This window comes from Apis mellifera, linkage group LG6 (genome assembly GCF_003254395.2).
Source record: "Apis mellifera strain DH4 linkage group LG6, Amel_HAv3.1, whole genome shotgun sequence".
NCBI classification, from domain to species: Eukaryota; Metazoa; Arthropoda; class Insecta; order Hymenoptera; family Apidae; genus Apis; species Apis mellifera.
In genome coordinates this window covers 17,121,022-17,144,545 of record NC_037643.1, presented here as the reverse complement: position 1 = coordinate 17,144,545, position 23,524 = coordinate 17,121,022, and the positions used below count along the sequence as shown (strand labels likewise).

General features: G+C 44.3%; 1 protein-coding gene across 11 annotated transcripts in view; it reads left to right on the top strand.

Annotated features, from left to right (window-relative positions):
* The window catches only part of LOC551460 (homeobox protein cut), a 108,169-nt gene that overhangs the window by 70,417 nt on the left and 14,228 nt on the right, over positions 1-23,524 (top strand). For 8 of the 11 annotated variants that reach the window (XM_026441569.1, XM_026441564.1, XM_026441566.1 and 5 more), the window contains 3 exons: positions 9,099-9,164; positions 17,603-17,921; positions 19,621-20,877. In XM_026441569.1, the coding sequence (XP_026297354.1) occupies positions 9,099-9,164; positions 17,603-17,921; positions 19,621-20,877 (1,642 nt within the window). Of the gene's footprint in view, positions 1-9,098; positions 9,165-9,189; positions 9,469-17,602; positions 17,922-19,620; positions 20,878-23,524 lie in introns of those variants that run through there. The other 3 variants (XM_026441567.1, XM_016912733.2, XM_016912736.2) reach the window with 2 other exon arrangements.

The following is a 23,524-nucleotide window of genomic DNA, read 5'->3' as shown; positions in this document are numbered from 1 at the left end:
GATTTTTATGGGAATTTAAGAATAATTCAATTACGGGTCCTGATGGAGATTGGAGGGGGCGGGCAGAGAGATATGCTAATTCCGAGAGATTCGAAAGAGATCTCCTCTCCTCTTCCTTAACCACGCGACCGTGTCGAGATCGTTTCCAATTTAGAAATCTAATCTACCCCCCCGCCCTTCCATCCCTTCTGACACATCGGTCCACGGCAAGATAAAAAGGAGCGTGACTCCTTAAAAGGAAGGGAGACGATTTTCTTCCTGCATTTTCGATTAAATTCATTAGTTTAAACGAGTGTACATCGATACACCCCTTCTTATTACTTCATCCCTCTTTTCCTCGTCGAGTTGTGGATAATAATTGTTGTAGCAATGTTGATCGCTTGTTTAATAAATCTCTCTTTCTCGTTTTTAACAAATCTTTCTGTCTCATCTCTCCTCCCCCTTCTTTTGTTTTTCCTCGTCGAGTTGTGGATAAAAATTTTTGTAGCAATGTTGATCGCTTGTTTAATAAATCTCTCTCTCTCACACCTCTAACAAATCTTTCTCTCTCACTTCCCCTCCCTCTTCTTTTGCTTTTCCTCGAATTGTGCATAAAAATTGTTGCAGCAATGTTGAATCAGCAATGATCGCTTGTTTAACAAATGTTTCTCTCACATCTTTAACAAATCTTTCTCTCTCACCTTTAACAAATCTTTCTCTCTTACCTCCCCTCCCCCTTCTTTCTTTTTTTCCCTTCTCATTACTTCATCTCTGTTTTTCTCGTCGAATTGTAAATAAAAATTGTTGCAGCAACTACATCGCTTATTTAACAAATCTTTCTCTCTCACCTCTCCTCCTCCTTCTTTCGCTTTTCTTCGAATTGTGGATAAAAATTGTTGCAGCAATGTTGATCGCTTGTTTAATAAATCTTTCTCTCTCATCTCTAACAAATCTTTCTCTCTCATCTTTAACAAATTTTTCTCTCTCACCTCACCTCCCCCTTCTTTCGCTTTTCCTCGTCGAATTGTTGCAGCAATGTTGATCGCTTGTTTAACAAATCTTTCTCTCTCATCTCTCCTCTCCTTCTTTCGCTTTTCCTCGTCGAATTGTGAATAAAAATTATTGCAACAATGTTGATCGCTTATTTAACAAATTTTTCTCTCTCTCACCTTTAACAAATCTTTCTCTTTCACTTTTAATAAATTTTTCTCTCACTTCTCCTCTCTCTTCTTTCGCTTTTCCTTGAATTGTGGATAAAAATTGTTGCAGCAATGTTGATCGCTTGTTTAACAAATCTTTCTCTCTCACTTCCCCTCTCTCCCTTCTTTCGCTTTTCCTCGTCGAATCGTGGATAAAAATTGTTGTAGTCGTGGATAAAAATGTTGATTGTTGACGCTTGTTCAACAAATCTCTCTCAGTCTCACCTCTGTCCAGACGAAAGATCTTAGAAAGATGGAGGAGGGTTGAACGAGCGAGATATTCTAATGGGAAGGCCCCATGGGCGTCGTGCTGGTATCTCGTCGAAGAGAGGGAGAGGGGAAAATGGGGGAGCGGAGGATTTATCTCGCGTCTATGGATCATTTTTTTCCAGAAAACTGGAAAAAAGAGCGATCTTTCTCTTGCGCTTGGGCTTTCGCTTCTTTTATCTCGAATCTCGAAGCATCCTCCTCGAGGAGGAAGAGAAGAAATAGGAGTAGAAGGAATAGCAGGAGGAGGAGAAAGAATAGAAGTAGAAGGAGAAGAAATAGAAGTAGAAATAGGAATAGGAGGAAGAGGAGAAGAAATAGAAGTAGCAAGAATAGGAGGAGGAGGAGGAGAAGAAATAGGAGTAAAAAGAATAGGAAAAAGAGGAAAAAGAATAGAAGGAGTAGGAGTAGAAGGAAAAGGAGGAGGAAGAGGAGGAGAAGAAATAGAAGTAATAGAAATAGGAGCAGGAAGAGAAGAAATAGGAATAGAAGGCATAGGAGGAGGAGAAAAAATAGAAGTAGCAAGAATAGGAGGAGGAGGAGAAGAAGAAATAGAAGTAGCAAGAATAGGAAGAGGAGGAGAAGGAGGAGAAGAAATAGAAGTAACAGGAATAGGAGGACGAGGAGAAGAAATAGGAGTTGAAGGAAGAAATAGAAAGAGGAAAAAGAATAGAAGTAAAAGAAGTGAAAAGAGGAGAAGAAATAGAAGTAGCAGGAATAGGAGGAATAGGAGGAAGAGAAAAAAGAATAGAAGTAGAAGGAGTAGGAGTAGAAAGAAGAGAAGAAATAGAAGTAATAGAAGTAATAGAAATAGAAATTGAAGAATAGCAGGAATAGGAGGAATAGGAGGTAGAATAAAAGTAGAAGGAGGAGGAGAAAGAATAGAAGTAGAAGGAATAGGAGGAAAAGTAGCAAAAATAAAAGGAGTAAGAGTAAAAGGAAGAGGAGGAGAAGGAGAAAAAATAGTAGAAGGAATAGAAAGAGGAGAAAGAATAGAAGTAGAAGTAGGAATAGAAGAAAGAGGAGAAGGAAGAGAAGAAATAGAAGTATCAGGAATGGGAGAAGGAGAAGAAATAAGAGTAGAAGGAATAGGAAGAAGAGAAAGAATAGAAGTAGAAGAAGTAGGAGTGGTAGTGAGTAGAAAGAAGAAGAGAAGAAATAGAAATAATAGAAGTAATAGAAATAGAAATAGAAATAGAAGAATAGCAAGAATAGGAGGCAGAGGAGAAAGAATATAAGTAAAAGAAGTAGGAATAGAAGGAAGAGGAAAAGAAATAGAAATAATAGAAGTAATAGAAATAGAAAAAGAAATAGAAGAATAGCAAGAATAGGAGGAATAGAAGGCAGAAGAGAAACAATAGAAGTAGAAGGACTAATAGTAGAAGAAAGAGGAGAAGGAGGAGGAGGAATAGGAAGAGGAGAAAGAATAGAACTAGAAGAAGTAGGAATAGAAGAAAGAGAAGTAGAAGGAGAAGGAATAGGAGGAAGAAGAAAAGGAATAGAACTAGCAAGAATAGGAGTAGAAGGAAGAGGAGAAGGAGGAGGAGAAGAATAATTCGTGGAATAAGTCGGAAAAATAAGGATGGCCAAATTGCAGTCGTTTGGAGGAGGATGGGTACGAAAGGAGGCCATCCTCGGATGTTGGAAAAAAAAATTCCTCCAGCATTCCCCGAATGACACTAATCGCCTTCCTTTATCTTCCCACGGGTCCCCTGCAGCAAAAAAATTTAGGGCCCGCGCTCTCGACACACTCTCCGCCAATTCGATAATTGTTTCTCCGTTTCTTCCATAACTTCTTGCCCCCCTCCTTCTCCTCCTCTCACTCTTCGCGAGGATCCGTTCGAGTAAACTCGATCATTTTTCGAAATTATCGTATGCGTGTGATTAAAGTTCCTTCCTTTCTTTCTTCCTTCCTTCCTTTCTTCTTAGATCTTTATTTTATTATCGAAGAATTTCCAATTTAAATTTGATCGACAAATTCAATCTGATGAAGAATTTTTTAAATTATTAAATTCGAATAGATTCGTAATCTTTTTATTGCGAATTATTATTTATAATATAATCTTGTGAAGCTGTGGAATGATATACCGAATGGTTAGATTTCCTTTTCCTTCCTTCCTTTCTTCCTTTCTTCTTAGATCTTTATTTTATTATCGAAGAATTTCCAATTTAAATTTCGTTGATCGGCAAAGCATTCGATCTGATGAAGAATATTTAAATTATTAAATATTCGAATAAATTCTTAATCTTTTTATAAATTATTATTTATAATATAATCTTGAAGCTATGGAATGGTATACCGAATGGTTAGATTTCCTTTTCCTTCCTTCCTTCTTTCCTTTCTTCTTATCTTTATTTTATTATCGAAGAATTTCCAATTTAAATTTCGTTGATCGAAAAAGCATTCGATCTGATGAAGAATATTTATATTATTAAATATTCGAATAAATTCTTAATCTTTTTATCAATTATTATTTATAATATAACCTTGAAGCTGTGGAATGGTATACCGAATGGTTAGATTTCCTTTTCCTTCCTTCCTTTCTTCCTTTCTTCTTAGATCTTTATTTTATTATCGAAGAATTTCCAATTTAAATTTCGTTGATCGAAGTAAAGCATTCGATCTGATGAAGAATATTTATATTATTAAATTTTAATAATATTAAATTATTTCAATATTATTAAATTTCGTATAATTCTTAATTTTTAAATTTCTTAATTTTTTTATCAATTATTATTTATAATATAACCTTGAAGCTATGGAATGGTATACCGAATGGTTAGATTTCCTTTTTTTTTTTTTTTAATTCTCAAATACATGGAACTATATTTTAAGAATATCGAAAGTATAATTAATTGATTAATTTCAATCAATATTTTTCATCTTCGTCAATTCGACATTAATATATTCGTGATAAAGTACACTAAACCGGGATACGTGTTCTTTAAACGGGATAGAGATATTTTATTTTCAAAGTTTTCCAGAATTTTGGAATAAATTAAATTAATTCGAGCGAGAGTAAGCCGTTGATATTTGGACAACGAAATTATTTCTATATTAAGAGAATGATGATGTAGTAGATATGAAAATAAATTTATTATCAAAATATCGTACAGGCTTCGATATCCGAGAAAATATTGAAATATAAAATTTTTATAATAATTTTAATTCCTTCGCGAAATCATTTCAACTTGGCCGAGAAATGTATTCAAAAATGGGCACTCTTTATTTCTCGATCGTAGAAAGTAGGGAAAGTAACTCATTTCCACACACATATATATACACATATACATAATACAATTAACACTTGATCAAAAAAAAAAGAAAGCTCGAGCTTTGTATATTTCGCGATATACGAATGATACGATCCTCCGCCTCCCCGAACGTTATTCGATCGCATGCGAGCAACTTTCTCGCCGTCTCGGCATTATTTTCAACCGGTGGAACAATCGATAATCCGCCACCACACCGCCGCTAACCACCTACCACCACCGCTATTTCTTTGCTTTCGATTTGGGATGAGGAGGAGAGGGGGGAGGTCGCGGCGAACTACAACGAGACTACGATGTCGGACGACGATAATGGGTCCTTAACCAGCCGCTTAAACGATGATTTAAGACGGGGCCCAAGTTCTTTTCTCGGTCGAGCTCGAGGAGGGGAGGGGGGTGGAATGTAGAGCCCGATAGAGTTGGATCGCGTGCCATCGCGAAATCGTGGGAGTGCTTGGGACAAGGGTCGCCTTGCTTTTCTTTTGTTGCCTCCCTTTCCTTTATTCCTCTCCTCTCTCTTTGTCTCTCTCTCTCTGTTTCTCTCTGTTTTCGAGGGGGAGGAAAGTGGGGCGACGCGGCACGAGAGTTGTAAACTCGGCGGCGAAAAGGGAAGATTTTTCGGCCTCGTGAAATCTTTAAAGTCGGTTCGAGGGAGGGCGGGTTGATAGGGAAACTTTGGATACCCCAAATGGGGTCGTTTTCCTCTTGGCCTTTTTCTTTTTCCTCTCTTATTATTATTATTACAATTTTATATAAAGGAGAGAGAGAGAGAGAATCATTTCTTTTCGCGCGAATTGTTGAACAAGAGGGGAAGCGCGAAATAATCTGTTAACCCGCACGACGTTCCAGCCACTGGCGAACGCACACGAGGCGTTCTTAATAACTTATGGATTGGATGTGCGCGTTATCGAGCGGCCGGTTAGAATCCGGGATATTATCGATGGAAGTGCACGGGTCTGTAAGTCTATAGATAAAACGCGGGCGCATACCGGATACGTGCCAGAAACGTACGTTTTTCATCTTCCAGAATCCTCCCCGCGCCGAGTAGAAGTGAACGGTAACGTAGAACGGGCAGGTTTTTATTATCCCATCCGTCCGTACGAGATATCGATCCGTATTACGGACAATCTCTGTACGGAGTTATATCTTTTTATTTATTTATCTCGAAATATTACGTATATATATTTTCTATATATATATAGAAAAATTGGATAATTTTCTTCGCGACGAACGCAGAAATCGTAATTATTCATTTCCCCCCTCTCTTTTTTCTTTTCAACGCGCGAAGAATAGTCGTTCGAGGGACACTCGACTCTGTCGATACACTGGTCGGTGGACGGCCGGTAACGGCGATCGAGCGAATTGAGCGAACCGCCATTACGAGGTTCCGTTCCGGTTAAGTGTCGTTGGTCTCTCTCTCTCTTTGTCCAGCCCGCGACACCTTTAATTAATCGGGCTCCTTGTTGTTTGCGTACCGTTGGGAGGGGAGGGAATCTCTTTGACGATCGATTGACCGTTTGCCGAAATCCGGATCGTGATACGATGAAATGATAAAGCGAAAAAAATTGGAAATTAAGCGGCCCCCGATTAATTATCGGGATCGATTGTTATTACTCAGAGTTGGTTTATCGACGGTATCTCGTATCCGAACGGGGCGTGCGACACGGAATGACAGCGTTGAATTCTTTATCGCTCGTTTCCTGCCTGAAATTCCGTCCGTCTCTACTCACCGGCCGCGTTAATGCAATTTAAGCGGTTGTCCGGGCGCGCTAAGGGTTTATTATCAAGAGACACGTCTCGATAGATGTTACTCGGTATCGATTAACGACGGTTCAACTGACTCTAATCCCCCCGAGCCACTTCCAGTTTCAATATATCGCATCGATTTTGCAGGCCTCATCTAGTCGATGCCTTCTCTCTCTCTCTCTCTCTTTCATTCTCCTCGCCTAGCTAGCTCTGGCAAATTTTCAATTATTCCTCCTCTTGTCTCATCCTCTATCTCTAGCGCGACAATACAGCGGTTATTTATTCGTCGATCGACGAATAAAATTATTTCGTACGTTTATCTAGCTGTTTACCGCGTAGGTTGAATTATTGACAAAAGAAGGGCAAAAATAACGCGATTGGACGAAAGGATGAGATTGTATCGTTCTAAAGAAATTATCGAAGCTCGAACATATTAAAAGGATTTGGAGATGGACGAGTGAAAAAAGATTGACCAAAAAAAGAAAGGAAAGGAAACGCTTATTGCACGGATAATACTAGCGTTGTCGATGCACGAGAATACGCGAGAGCCCTCTCGATCAAAGTCCACTCGATCGACGACACCAGCGCCGCCAAGCGATCAAACTGCTACGAGATCACCCAGTCGTCGTAAAACCGTGTAATACACGTGAACGCGGTTTTGTTTAGCTCTCCGCCGCATAAATGTCCCACCTACGTCGCATGACACCGGCTTCCTCATCTTCCCCCTCTCCGCGACGAACGGACGATATCTCTCTCTCTCTCTCTGTGTGCCTTCTCCGTCCCTGTCCTTCCTTCATCAAAAACGGCTCACGTGCCCACACACGCGCACGCGAGCACATCTCGTTCCTACCAGCCTACGCCACGTTTCTTTCTTCGCCCTCTCCCGCTTCCTCGCTCGCCTCCCCCTCCTTTTTTTTCTTTTACGGCTCCAAGTATTGTAAATTCAAACGATACGTGCACGCTCACGCTCACGGGCGTAATTTCTCCGCTCCGATAAAAAGCGACGACGCCGGACGGGGCTTCTCTATTTATTATGAAATTTCTTTATGGGTTTACAAGCTTGTCAACGACGCACTAGCGCCGCTGAAACGTACACCCACACGCGCGCACCACGGGAAACGTATTAACCGACCGACGACGCCTGGCCGAGCTCTTCCTCTCCTCTTCTTTCGCTCTCTCCCTCTTCCTTTTCCCGTTCCGCTCTTTTTTTGCGCCACTTCCTCTCGCGCTGCCTCCTCGTTTATACGGGTTATATCACGCGTTCCCCCCCCCCTCCTCTTTTTTTTTTCCCTCTATCTCGAACGTCTCATACTTTTTACACGTATCGTTTAGATACGTATCTGCGTCGCATTCGTCTACGAAAATTTTAACGTACATTCGAAGATATTTCCTTCTAAACTACATATATATATATATAGTTTTTTCTACGTAGACGTTTCAATCTTCAACTCGCGATATATTCCAAAGTCGATGAATTCGAAGAGTAAAGAAATAACACGATGAAAAGGGAAGGTTTTTTTAAAAAGCTTTAAAACGGTTTCTCGTTCAAACAAAGGCGCTTAGCTACTCGCAATTTACAATTTTCCTACGGGTTAAACGTATGCAAACAAGGGAGGGGAAAACTTTGTTTCGTCCAGCCGTGTTACCACCACCGCCTATGGTATGGAATAGGGAAAAGAGAGAGAGAGAAAAAAGAAGTATATCGATCATACGAGAAACGAGGAAGGGAAGCGTGTCCTCCAGGTACAACACACAGGATACGTTAATCTCGCCAACGGGAGGATTTTATCGCCTGCAACCCCCAAGTGACACGCGACTCGTCGTCGTAAAAATCTCGGATGCCCCCCGGCCAGGTGAACGCGGCAGGGCAGTAAACCGTTGTCGGTTAATCGAGCATATCCACGTGCGCGGTTTTACCCCTCTTTACACACACACATATATACATATATATACGCGTATTTTTTCACCGTGATTCTTTCTCTTTCAATTCAATTTACTTTAATCGAAAAAAAGAAGGAAAGGAAAAATCGAAATGAGACAAAGCTCTTACTTTTCCATCGCGCGAAGACGTCCCACTTAACCTCCCCCCCCTCCTCTTTCCTCTCCCTGTCGCTTCGAAAATCGACTTCGTATCGAGTGACAACGACGCTCGGCCACTCGTTTACAGGCCGGACGGACGTCAATTATACATCGGCGCGGCGGCGGAGGTGGGGGGGCGTGCGTGTCGTGGAATCGATGCGCGCACCTGTCCCTCCCGGTGTGTGTACACACACCGAAAGAGGCGAAAGGGGGGAGGATGTGTGATTGATAGACCATAGGATACAAAGAGAGAGAGAGAGAGCGGCGGGCATCGATATTTTCGACGCTATGAAAATTTCATTAGCCCCGTCATATAATGATATAAAAGATGGTGTCGTCCGAAAGGGAGGAGGGAGGGGAGAGGTAGCGGTGGCCGACACTCGTCGAGCTGTCGATTAACTTCGTTCATTATTCGGCAATTAATAGAGCGATATATAACCCACCCGCGCTTTTCCACGGGCATTTTAATAATCCCCTCTCGTTCTATACGATTTCTTACATACGAAATAATATAAGAAGAATAATAACCGCTCGATCCCCTCTGTTTCTCTGTTACAGGTGAGTGTACGATGCACCGATTCCGGGACGGGAAATTATCGAATTAATTTACGAGGAGGAGGAGGGGTAAGGGAGTAGTGCAAGCTCCGTAATTAATCCCGCAATTATCTCTCTCTCTCTCTCAACGTGGAGGAGGAAAGAAAGGGAAAGAGAGAGGCGAATTCGAGGAGGGGGTTCGAGTTAACGCACTAATCAACCGTTCGAAGGCGCTCTGGATGTATCCACGATGGAGGAGGAGGTTTCGGTTATGATCCGCGGATGGAGGAGGTGGACACGGGGTGCGAGAACAGGGAAGGAAGAAGGCGAAAAGGGAACGAGGAGGGGGAGAGGAGCGATTCTCGACGTTGGCGGAGAATCGAATGACGACGTTGTAGGTGGTGGTGGTGGTGCGCGATCGTTGTAGTGGCATACACGATGTAAATTTCGCCCGGGTGGTGCACCCCTGCACGATAGGGTGGAATCAAATCGATAGCAGACTAAGATATACCTATCAGTCTAATTGTCAGTACGGAAAGGCCGAGAGAGAGACAGCGGGGGGGGGGAGTAGGGGGTGTAGGGGGCCCGTGGTGGGTATCGGAAGAACGGATGGCGCGAGGGTGGGTGGGTGGTCGGTGGGTGAGTGAAAGGCGAACGCAGAAGGAGGACGAAGGAGGATGGGGGGGATATAGGAAGGAGGGGTGGGATATGCCAGGCGTATAGCTTAATCACCCTCCTACCGTTCTTCAACCTCCAGCCAACCCTCTCGAACGTTGGTACCTACACCGCGCAACCCCTGCTGCTGCTGCTGCTGCTGCCTTCTCCACGTCCTACTAGAGTAGCCGGCCTTCCGTCGTCCAATAATCAATAATTATACTCAAATAAAGAGAGAGAGAGGGAGGGTAGGGGATGGATGAATCGCCCGGCAAAGGGTTAGAAAGGGGAGGGAGGGGGTTGGGTATCGGTAAGATAGCGGAGATGAAGCTAAAGCCACCTAGTACCGTCTACATGTATATTATATATGTGTGTGTGTGTATCATACTCTCCCTCCACCTTCTTCCTTCCACCACCACCATCGCCATCCACCACCTTTAAACCTCCTCTTCCTCCTCATTCTCGTGTACAGGATATATCGGTGGAAGGATCGAATTTTTCGGGAAGAATAAGATGGATAAGGAGGAGGGGAGGGGAGAGACCGCGTCCCAGTTTTGCCGCCGGACGTCCCAGTTAAATGGCGCTGCACGCGGCTGCGTTTCACTTTCACTCCGTTCCGAAGCGAAAGTAAAGTCTCTCTCTCTCTCTTGCTCGAAAGGGGCAAACAACGAGTAGAGAGAGAGAGAGAGGTTGTTCGAGGGATGATGGAAGGAGAGAGAGAGGGTGTCTGGTTCGCCACTTTGGAAACTCTTGTCAAGTACTCGCGTAAGCGGGTCAGAAACTTCTTTCGATCCTTCTCCTTTCTTCCTCGTTGCCCGAGGTTAGGGATCCCTTCTTCCTTATTATTCAAAAATTATCAAGAAACATATATCTTTCTTTCTCGATATTTATTCGAAAAGAGAGAGAAAGTATACTATATATATACACACATAAGGGGAGAGAGAAATCAAAAGGAAGGCGATACGTGATTCCTCCTCGGCCGCAACACGTGCGACCCTCTCCAATCGGGGGAGGGGGAGGAAAGAAGAAAGGCTACGCCTAACGAGGGCACTTCAAAGCAAACTGGAGCGATATTAAAATTAGAGATCCTCCATCCTCGTGGGGACACGCTCGGACGCTGGTAATATTTTGAAGGAGGAGGAGGAGGAGGAGGAAGATAGGGGGAGGGAGGCTCGGCCGAAAGGGTGTTGCGATAAGGGTTCGAGCGAGGAGGGGGAGGGCGGCGCGGTGGTAGATCAATGAAAAGGGTTGCGCTCGGCCGGAGGGGGTGGATTGATCGCCGATAGGGAAATTTCGTTAGTTTCCTCCTCGGTCATAAAAGGCGGCGAGGGCGGCGGTGTTGGTACTCGCCGCGGAGAGGCCTAACTAACGCTCCACCCTTCCGAATTCACCCTCCCGGTTTCGAAGGAAAGGAGAATTCGACGCGCGTATTCGGCGAAATTTTAACCGATCGATCAGACGTTCGTTCTTTGAAATAGAAGAAACTTTATATTATAAGAATATATATATATATATATATATGAGAAGATAGAAATTTTATTTCACGAGAATTCGAAGAATATATATATACGTATGTGCGTGTAATATACGCGTGAAATAAAGCGTGGAGATGGAGACGGGGAGGAAGGAGGAGGGGGGGGGGGGGGAGGTTCGTTTCCTTCGCGTGGTCTAATTGGTGGATCCTGGGAAGGGTGGAACTTCCCTTCCGTAAAAAGCGGCGCGATATCGAACGTACGTGTCCGCCGACGTTATATGGTTCCGCGTATGATACGTGTCGTTACTCACCCCCTCGGTCTTCCGCAACGGGGAACCTTTCCACCCTTGCCCCGCACCACGCGCCACATCCACGTCGTGCCCGGCAATGCAAATCTCTTTTTCTCCGCGCGTCTCGGTTTTAAATGCCACCTCCCCCTTTGTCTCTCTCTCTCTCTCTCTCTCCTTCCGTCTGCGCCATATATGTGTATATATATATATACATATAGTCTACCCTTTTATATATATATATATATATATCGTTTTCCTCGCGTGGTTCTTTGTTCCACCGACGGGCCACGCAACCCTTCCTTCCTTATTTTCTTGCCTCTTTTCGCGGCTTATGTATCGTTTTCAGAATTTGCTAACTTGATCTTGTTTTCCGAATAATAAATAAAATGGGAGATAGGAGAAGAATGGAGAAAGAGAGAGAGAGAGAGAGAGAGAGAGAGAGAGGAGGGACAAAGATAAAAGGTCTCGTACAAAGAGCGGCCCTCAATAAGCATAAATCCTCCCGAGGCTTATCTAGCGGCGGCCAGAAGAACGCTAAAATAAAATATCATACATTCCTCGCCCTCCACCCTCTGCTATACCACCCTCGCGGATAACGCTAATAAAATACCATCCCACTCCCCCTCGGCAAAAATATAAAATAATCCCATCCTCCTCTTATATGGGTCATCCCCCTTTCTCTCTCTCTCTTCACCTATCTATCTAGTCTTCTCTCTATCTGTCTAGCTATCTATTTATCTATCTATCTATCTATCTCTCTCGTGCAAAAATTTGGACATGGGATCTCTCTTTCTCTATCTATCTATCTATTTATCTATTTCACTCGTGAAAAAATTTGGATCTAGGTTCTCTCTCTTTCTCTCTTTATCTATCTATCTATCTCTCTCGTGCAAAAATTTGGACATAGGATCTCTCTCTCTCTTCTCGTGCAAAAATTTAGATATGGGATATTTCTCTCTCTCTCTCTCTCTCTCTCTCTCTATTTATCTATCTTCTCTCTTTCATATAAAAATTTGGACATGGGATATCTCTCTCTCTCTCTCTCTCTCTCTCTCTCTCTCTCTCTCTCGTGCAAAAATTTAGATATGGGATATTTTTCTCTTTCTCTCTCTCTCTCTCTATCTTCTCTCTCTCATGTAAAAATTTGAACATAAGATCTCTCTCCCTCTCTCTCTTTCCTCATACAAAAATTTGGACATGGAATATCTCTTTCTTTCTCTTTCTCTATTTATCTATCTATCTATTTATCTATCTATCTCTCTCATGTAAAAATTTGGACATAGATTCTCTCTCTCTCTCTCTCTCTCTCTCTCTCTCTCTCTCTCTCTCCTCGTGTAAAAATTTAGATATGGGATATTTTTCTCTTTCTCTCTCTCTCTCTCTATCTTCTCTCTCTCATGTAAAAATTTGAACATAAGATCTCTCTCCCTCTCTCTCTTTCCTCATACAAAAATTTGGACATGGAATATCTCTTTCTTTCTCTTTCTCTATTTATCTATCTATCTATTTATCTATCTATCTCTCTCATGTAAAAATTTGGACATGGAATCTCTCTTTCTCTATTTATCTATTTCACTCGTGAAAAAATTTGGACATAGGTTCTCTCTCTCTCTCTCTCTCTCTCTCTCTCTCTCTCTCTCTCTCTCTCTCTCTCTCTCTCTCTCTCTCTCTCTCTCTCTCTCTTATGCAAAAATTTGGACATGGAATATCTCTCTCTTTCTCTCTCTATCTATCTATCTATCTCTCTCTTTCGTGCAAAAATTTAGACATAAGATCTCTTTCTCTCTATCTATCTATTTATCTTCTCTTTCTCATGTAAAAATTTGGACATGGGATCTCTCTCTCTATCTATCTATTTATTTTCTCTCTCTCATGTAAAAATTTGGATATGGGATCTCTCTTTCTTTATATATCTATCTATCTCGTGCAAAAGTTTGGATAAGGGATCGCTCTCTCTCTCTCTCTCTCTCTCTTCTCGTGTAAAAATTTAGATATGGGATATCTTTCTTTTTCTCTCTCTCTCTCTCATGTAAAAATTTGAACATAAGATCTCTCTCCCTCTCTCTCTCTCTCCTCGTGCAAAAATTTGGACATGGAATATCTCTCTCTTTCTCTTTCTCTATTTATCTATCTATCTATCTCTCTATCTATTTATCTATTTATCTATCTATCTCTCTCATGTAAAAATTTGGACATGGAATATCTCTCTCTCTCTCTCTATCTATCTATCTATCTATCTATCTATCTTCTCTCTCTCATGTAAAAATTTCGACATAGATTCTCTCTCTCTTTCTCTCTCTCTCTTCCTCGAAACGAAACGAAACGAAGCAAGTGTAATCTTGAGAAGATGGGTGGAAAAATGTTTAAGGGACAGAGAGAGAGAGATTTTGCCCCGGGGGGGGGGTGGATGGATTTTTTGCGCGTCGATGCAGCGCGAGATGTCGGGCAAAGGCACGTAGCCGGTGTAATGAGGCGAGATACATTGGTAGTAGAAGGCGGGGGGGCGGAGGGTTGGAGCGGTCGGAGGAAAGGGTTGCGGAGCGCCGATCAGTCATTAGACAAGTGGGTATTCACATATATCGAGTTGTAAAATCGATAGGGGGTGTCCGTTAGCCCGTGTATCCTGTAAGGAGACGTTGGTGGGGATGAGATGCGAGCCGATAGCGGGAGGAGGAGGAGGAGGAGGAGGGCGGCGGAGGAGGAGGAGGAGGAGGAGGAGGAGGAGGCTCCTCGCCCGTCGACATCAGACGGACGAAGGCGAGGAGAGGAGGGGGGAGGCTCCCCTCCCTCTTCCCCTTCGACCCCTTTTGTTGCTTCGCCGCCCTCCACCCCCTGCCACCGCACGTATCCAGTCCTTGCATATTAATCCTGCCCATAATTCCCACTTCCCAGTTTGGGCAACCCTTCGGCTTGCCTCTCCACCACCACACCTCTCTCTCTCTCTCTCTCTCTCTCTCCCTACACGGATAGGGACCACCCTATCCCACTACCACCATCTCCTCCTCGTCGAGAGAGCGAAAGGGAATCGGAATAAGCAAGGGAAAGAGGAGTAGGAAGGCTCGAGAAGGGAGGCGAAGGGATGATGATGATAGCCGCCTCCTATCGATTGGCCTTTCTTTCCTACCTCCCCCTCCCCCTCCCCCTCGGCTTTTAATTGGCATTCTCTCCCGTGGCGAGAAAAGGAGACTACCTCGAATATATATGTATATATGTAGATACTTTTCAACGAGGAGAAAAAAGTTTTCCTTTCCTTTCCTTTCGGGTCACCTGTCTTCTTACGAGAATTGAGTAGTAAAAGAGACTGAAATATATATATATATATATATAAGAGTCGCGTTTTAAGTAGTAATCCGTAGCTTTTCGAAAGATGGGACAGTGAAGGAAAGGGAAATTAATAATACGCGGTCAGAGAAAGAGGGAGGAGGGGTCGCGCGCGCACGTTACTCTGTTCGGTCACGTGTGTGCGCGCCACCCCCGCGGGCCACGTAAGTGCGTGAAGATTGATTATACCGCGGGAGAAAATGTGATCAATAGCTCGACAAACAAAGACCCCTTCCTCCCTCCTTGGACCGACCTGTGTGTGTGTGTGTGTGAGTGCGCAAAATAGCAAAAATCACCGGGGTCCAGGAGAAGGAGATGATCGACGATAGGAAGAAACAACAATGGAGAGGCCGCTGCTACTTACACCCTCCCCTCCTTTAAGCTTCGCTTTAACCCGCTTTAACCGTTGCACCTCCTCCTCTTCCGTGCGAAGAGATCCACCCTTCTCTTTTTTCCCTTCCTTTTACACCAATCCCCTTAGAGAGAGTCGTTGACGAGCTTGCCTCGAACGATCATCGATGTCGTTGATATTCGTTTTTCGAACAGTTTCGAATGGTAAAGGAGAGGGGATGGAAAGTTGGACAAGGTGATTCCTCGGCTAATCGAATTTCTCGGATGTAAATTTCGGTAAGCGGGTTAGTAGTAGCTTCCAAGAAAGCCGAACTCTATTTCGCGTTCACGAATCTTAATAAACCTCCAATTCTCTATCTACCTTCTTTATCTAACGTTCGTCTTCGAGTCGAAGAGAATCGAAGGATTTACAACGATTTACCTCTGCAACTTTCGATCCTTTCGAAGGAGAGAAATTTTTCGAGAAAAAAAGGAAAAAAGAAAAATATCCGTGCAGGCCACGCGTCGTCCCACCGCGACGAGCGAAAAAGGTGTACGAGGGTGTGTTGTGCAAAGGGTAAAGGTGTGGGGGGCGGTGGAGAGAGAGGGGAGGCGATTTTAAAGCTGAATGCGTTTTGCACGTGGGTGCAACGGGCGATGCGAACGAGATCGTATCAATTGTTTTTCCCCGGCGAGGCATCATCCCTTTTTCCAGGGGTTAATTGAGGAGCAAAGCTTCAATTTCGCGGAATTCACGCCTCCGGCATGCATCGACAGGTCTAGCCCGATAGAATGAGCCGCGGGATTTAAAAAAAAGGAGGACCTCCTTTTCTCTCTCTCTCTCTCTTTGTTTCGACCGTGTTTAACAAACAAACGCCTCTCTCTCTTCCTTCTTTTTCTCTCTCCATCTATCTGCCTCTCTATATATCCCTCTTTATCCCACAACTGGATCGAGGGCACGCGAACGAACGCTTTTAAAGAGGGAATAAAACAGTATCTCGTACTTGATCGATTAAATTAAATATCACTCGATTTAATATATCGATTTATCAATCTTATTAACAAGATACAACGATAAATAAACGTGAATATCATCTGGGATTAAATTAGAAAATTTTCGAGATTTTATCCATTGGATGTTTATTATTGTCACGGTATTTGTTCAATCGAACGATGATTTCGAGGAGGAAAGAGAAGGAGATTGGCGTACGACAACCGTAAATTATTAATCTGCCGGGAATCGATGAATAAGAGAAAGGAGTCGCACAGAAGTCGCGATAATAATACTACACCCTGCGCAAAATTCTGACCCAATGATCAACCGAACGCTTCCACGTTCCTGCCCGATAATATCGCGCTCCCTCTTAATTTAATTAAATTAATTCCTACCCGGTCATTATCATCCCTTCCCCGCTCTCTCGTTTTTATTTTCGCTCGAATCTATTTTTCAATCGTACTTTCCTTTTCTCCTTCCCCCTCCTCCTTCTCCTGCAGCCAATATATGTATGTCTCTAAGCCTCTCCCCTTCCCCCCCCCTCCTCCCCTCCGTCTCTCTTCTCCCCTTTGTTTCTCCACTTGATCCGCTATTCATTTCTCCTTTTTGCCCGTTCCCTTTCTTTCCTCTCCTGATCGCATTTTCCAACACGTACGTATCCATTGTTACCTATTCATACGGGGTGGAAGGGGGAGGGAGAATGAAACAGGTAGATGGGACTCGAATTCTCGTGCAATTGATTACTTTCCAAGGAGAGAGGGAAGGGCGGAATAATAATACTTTCGTTATTGATGCGAGGACTCGACTATCTCCACCTCCTCCTATTTCCACAATTACGGAATAAATTCCTCCGTTGGTGGAGAGAGAGAGAGGATATATTCACGTCCACCGAGAGAGAGAAAAAAAAATAAATTTCTCTCGAATCTATATATATATATATATATAAGAAGGGGGAAGGGGCAGTGACGACTCGAGGCCGTAACTTAATCCTCCGATAATAATTATTATCATTTACCGAACCGGAGAGATTCAAAGTTATCCAATCCTCCTCCTCCTCCTATTCTACGTTAAGCGGCCCAATATCGATTCGGTACAATCGATTCGATAAAATTAATAAAGAGCTCCTCTGCTTAAGCTCCTTACCTTACCCGCTGATAAACGAGCCCCGGAAGCGGAGCGTGGCGGCCAGGGGGGAGTGGGAGTGGAAAGCGAGCGGATTCCGCATAGAATGTGATTCTATATTTGTATCGATGGTAATGTAATTACTGTTCGTGCTCGTCGCTTCGTGACAAGTTCGTGGGAGGGGGGGGGGGGGATATGCCGATTGCGCGATACTTTATGCCCGATTAATAATCTTGCTCGTTTTGTATATATATGTATTAATAATCGGCGAATAATTAATGGAGAGAGAGAGAGAGAGAGAGAGAGAGGAAGAGAGAGAAAAAGGAATATCTCGTGATTTCAGATCGGTCAACTGGTGGAGGAGGTGTCCAGGTTACAGCAGAGCCTGCAGCGTCTCCAAGAGACGAGCGCACAGGCGACCGCTCGGCTCGAGGAGGAACTGGAGGCGCGCAGACAGCACATCAACAGACTGGAGAGCAAACTGGAGCGGCAGAGGGACTACGACGACCTGAAGCGCGAGATAAACGCGCTAAGGTCGGTCGATCTCTCCCAGATACCAACCGGCGAACCTGGCAAGAGCTTGGAGCACCTTCTAATGGAACGCTCGAAGGCGCTTCAACAGACCGAGAGCTTGAAGCCATCCAACACCCCGGACGCGCTCGGTAAGTCCAGCCAAATATCACTCTCTCAGGCTCTATTCGTGTACTACTGCGAAGCTATATGTATATATATATGTATATGTATATATATATATATGTCTCGCTTCACTTTTCGTACATCTTGTCTCCATCGAGTTGGTATACACACGTAGGTCTTGTTTCGAATTAGGAAGAATGATTTAGCGAAATATCTCCTAGGCCAGACTTGCTTGCTTGGATGTATTAGATATATGTATATATATATATATATAGTAGTATCGGTACGGAAGAACGATCATAAATATATATATATATATATATATGTGTGTGTAAAAAAATTTGACCTGCGTTAAAGAGCAGGTCTTCTGGTCTTCGATCCCCCGACTCTCTCTCTCTTCGAGGCTACGTCGAAGGGCTCGGTATACACAATCGAACGATGATATGTATGTGTATAATGAAAACAAACAAAAAAAAGAAAAAAAAGAAAAGAAAAAAGGACACGAGTCACGCAACGCGGACGCTTCTGTTAAAGAACGAGGGATGACTGAAGGAGCTTACCGAGAGAAAAGGAACAACGATGTAACTCTCTTGCTTGCCATTGTGTTCGCACTTTTTTTTTTTCTATATGACTTTCTTCGTTCTCTCTCTCTCTCTTTCTCTCCTTTATCTTTTCGTTCTTCCTCCTTCACTTTTTTTCTTTCTCACTCTCTGTCACTTTTTTTTATCTCGTTCACACGACATCCTCTTTTTCTTTCTATCTCTCTGTCCTTCCCTCCTTCTCTATCTCTATCTCTTTCTCTGTCGCTACCGCGCTTCCTCTTCTTCCGTTCTTCCGCCTAATTTCTTCCAGACACCCTCGCCCCTTTCCCTTCCTCCCTCCGTACCTCCCCGCTTAGATCGCACATATTTCTCGTCGAGCTAAACTGGTGGCGCCGTGAGTCGACCACGCGCCGTGTTGATTAGATGGTACTAACCGAGACCAACCACACCACGCACGATATTATGTTATACATTTATTATTATATACATTCCCGATATTTCACTCCACGTTTTCCTTTTCGTATCGTCCCACTCCCCCTCCCTCCCTCCCCCCCAATCACGAGCATCTGCACGCTGGGAAACGCAAAATTCTGTGTACATATAAATATATACATATATATATATATATATTTATATATACACGATATACGCGATTCGTTGAACGCGTTTCCACGTTAAGGGGCGTAAAAAGCGTGAAAAAAAAAAAAAGAAGAAAGAAGGAAAGAAAGAAACGCCACGAGTTTCGAGTAATCGTCGAATACTCTCGTATTTCGCTCGTCCAGGACACAAGTGTTTCGCGCCAAGGACGGTAATAATAATAACAATAATAATAAAAATAGAGAAAAAAGAGGACGAGAGAGGTGGAGCCCGCGTCCGTCACTTTTCCTCTCGTTGGGCCTCTCGTTTGTCGTTCCTCGTTTGTTCTCGATCGAAGCGTCGAAAAAGAGAGTCTCGGTTCCTCGGTTCCTCCTCTTGCCGCCTCAAGACGGAGTCGAAGGAAAACAACACAATCTAAATTGTTCTACCGTAGATTCGCCGGGTCCTCCCCGCCCGCTCCTCCCTAAAAACAAAACAAAACAAAATAAAAGAAAGACAGAAAGTCAGTCTCGCGAAGAAAATTTTCTCGATCCAAACAAAGCTCGTGTTCACGCGGCCCCTTGTGTGTTTTTTTTGGTGGTTGCAGGTGGGCTATCGTCACCCCTGCAGCGCGCCTCTACCGCCTCGCCCCACGGGGGTGTCGGGGGTGTGCCGCCTTCGTCCCACGTGTCCTCCCAGCAACCACCGCCTCCACCCCCGGCAGCAGTCTCCCTCCCCCCGCGCTCCACACCCACGCCCTCCTCGGCCACCTCGACCACGTCCAGCCTCCTCTTCCCCCCTCCCCTGCAAAACGTCGAGACGTTCGGCTCGTTCCTCGGCGAAGAGATCGTCGCCAACTGGAGGCGGACGTTGGAGAGGTCCATCATGAATCAACAACAGCAACAACAGCAACAGCAACAACAATCGAATCCGTTGAGTCAATTGTCGCAACAACAGCAACAACAGCCGCTGATCGGCCTACACCCGCCCACCACCACCACCACAGCCGCGAGCAGCGGCCTCAATCATCTTCCGTCGCCCACCACCGACCCCTCGTCCAACAGCTCCAACACCCCCGCCAAATCGAACACCCCCCTGGGGACGACCCCGCTCAGTTGCCTGGACGCGGAGAAGGCGCCGACCCCGGTCTCGGGCCACGAGACCCCGGCGCCCCCCACGCCATCCTCAACGACGGCGTTAACGTCCCCGCCGAGCTTTCAACCGCCGACCTCCGTCGTCGAGACCGCCGTCAACGGCGCAACCCTCACGCCCGCCGCCCTTGCCCCGGCGCCGCCCCCCAAGAGCCCGCCCGACCAGGAATCTTGCCACAACAATAATAACAACAACAACAACAGTCATCATCTGGCCAACAATAACAACAACAACAACAACAACAACAACAACAATAATAATAATAGTATAGGGGGGTTGAGCGTGCTGGACACGCTGAAGAGCCCGTTCCGGTTCGACGAGAGGACGCATCCGTTTCGATTCAGCGACGAGTTCGGGGCGACGGGTATGCCGGTGAGATTGGGCGAGTCCCTGATCCCGAAGGGGGACCCGATGGAGGCGAGGCTGCAGGACATGCTGCGTTACAACATGGACAAGTACGCGTCCCAGAACCTGGACACGTTGCACATAGCGAGGAAGGTGAGGGAGCTGTTGTCGATACACAACATCGGGCAGAGGTTGTTCGCCAAGTATATACTGGGGCTGAGCCAGGGGACGGTGAGCGAGTTGCTGAGCAAACCGAAGCCGTGGGACAAATTGACGGAGAAGGGGCGAGACAGCTACAGGAAGATGCACGGGTGGGCGTGCGACGAAAACGCTGTAATGCTGCTTAAATCTCTGATACCGAAGAAAGGTGAGTACAAAATGAGAAACGACAGAAACGAAACACTTGTTTTTTCCACCTCTGTCTCTCTATCTCTCTCTCTCTCTCCATACTTGTCCCGCTATGTAATCTTCTTTTTCTTTCTTTTCTCTCTTTGTCTCTCTCTCTCTCTCTCTCTCTCTCTCTTAGCTACCGTCGAAGTCTAGTTTCGAAGAGGAGGATTCGAGAGAGAGAGGGGGGGAAAAGAGGAGAAGATAGATGGATAAACGAAAGAAGTTTTTTTTTGGTGTACGATTTTGGCTTTTTGGCTGATCCGGATCTCGGTTCGTTCGAGGAAGAAACTGGAAGTTTCGTTCGAGGAAAAGTCGATCGCTTCCGTTTTGTTCTTCGATACGTTTTTTTTGGGAACGATTGGGAATCGTCAACGCGTTCCGGTTGCGTTCGCGTTGTTGCGTTAATTATGTTTCGAGATGGCAACTGGAACTCGTTGATGAGAGAGGGAAAAAAAAAAAAAAGGAAAAAAGTAAATAAATAATCGACGATGGCTCGTTCCGGCTTCGCCTTACAACGATTACAATTTTGTCCGTTTGAAATCTCCTACGAATTCTTTTCTGCCTCGCACTGCCAATAATCTGTTCTGCCGAATCACTAACCTCATCAACCTGTCAGTTTTAACTATTTTTTTTTCGGCTGTCTAATACAAGGGGTGTCAATGGTACTTCTACTTGGCCTAACTTCATCGAGACAAAAAAAAAAGAATGGAATATAACAACCGGAGGTCGCATCCCTCTATATGAAAAAGAAAGAAAGAAAGAAAGAAAGAAAGAATGAATTGAATTAATTATCGAGGTAGCACATGCGTTGGTGACGTCGTGAGCTTTCTATCCCCAATTTCTAGAATTTTTATTTTTTCTTTTTTATTATTACGATAACAGATATCTTATACACGTGATACACACGTATGCGTATATATTAAGAAAGATCGCTTGAAACTAGGATATAGGAGGAGGATATTTTAAGTGTGTTTACGAATTTAGACGTTCCAAGCGTTTATAGGGATACTGCGCAACAGGCTGTTCCGCCGACGTTGCCACGTGCCGAGACCGAACTGCGACAAAGGTGTGTTTCTCGCCCAATAACGCGAACGTCCTGCGCGAGTGTAAACAAAAAACTCGTCCGTTCGTTTGCCCGAAGAACCGGAGCAATTGCCTCGAAGCGAATGTTAAAACACTTTAAAATTGTGTGCCCACGAAATAATGAATTCTCGTAATAAATAATACGACACGATTGCGAGAATACGTTTTTCAAGAGAGTTGTTATTTATTCGCGATATCTAAGGCGACGATTAATAACAATCGAATGACGCAATTAATTCGATGGAACCAATTTGGATGGAGAAAAAGCGATGGTTTGCCATTAAGGCGATAATCTATGGGACAAAGGTCGATCGCGCAACGCATGTGAGCCACGGTTATGCGTTGCGCAAAACGGTCGGAAGATGACGTTCGATTTCGCGTTTAATAGTCTTAATTCGATTATACAGCCAGTTGGCGCCCACCGCTCGTTCGCTCGCTCGCTCGCTCGTTCGCTATCGATTGTTCGCTGCGTTTGGCAGCCATATTGTTTGGACTAATAGCTGTTGGGAGTAGGAAACTGGGGATGACTTCTAGGCAAGGGTGCGATACATAAAGGGTTCCAGGGACCCGGAAAGGAAGGAGGAAGGAGGGGACGAAAGGAAACGGGGGAGGGGGGGGGGAGAGTGCAAGAGAGATCGGGGACGTTCCGTGTACCGCTGCGTTTATCGCGAAAGGTAATTTACACTTTCGACGGGTTGGTAAATCGGTAAAATCGTTCTCCTCGATTCCAATGGTTAATTGCTTACGAATCTTCGCCATATAAAGGAAGGATAATTTCAGATAATTTCGATCCTTTTTTAGATTTCTTATCGAGAAAAACTAACTTTTTTTGAATTTTCGCCTTGAATTATTGAACGTATAATGATATTTAAATTTTTGCTATATTCGTTCGTATAATCTTCGTCGTAACCGTTTTTTTTATTTACAAGAGAGAGAATTTTCAATCTCATCTCCTTTTGAAAATTCGAATTTCTATAAATTTCGTTTAATTTTACTCTTTCGAGGATGATATCGATTTTTTCGAAATAACCGTAAATTTTCTTTCAGATTCTTCCTCGTCCAAGCACAGTTCCCTCCGTTTCGGTTTCAGATTAGAGACTCGTCTAAATCTCGTAATAAAGCACGAATTTGCATAAGAATTCGCCCACAATCGGGATGATTAGGACGTTCGTTTCCCCATCCCCCACCCCTCCCCGTCCAGGCGGAGGAGGAAGGTATTCCAGCGTAACCGGCCATTCTTTATATTTTTCCATGAACCAACCGAAATGTCCATCTGTCGGTGCGAAAACAATGCAAACATTCATTACTCGGTACGGAACACGCGTCGAAATCCGTGTTCCGTCATAAAGCATTCGCGTTTCGCCGGCGACATGAATCACTCTCCGGGATACATGGTCCCTTGTTTTTTATCGTTACAAGGTCACGTTCGTCGAACACCACTGTGCGCCCGTCTCTCACTTATTAAAACCATCCTTCTCCCCATCTCCGCACAGTCGACCTCTATATAGCCGCCGCCTATCGTTCACCATCGTCGATCGGTT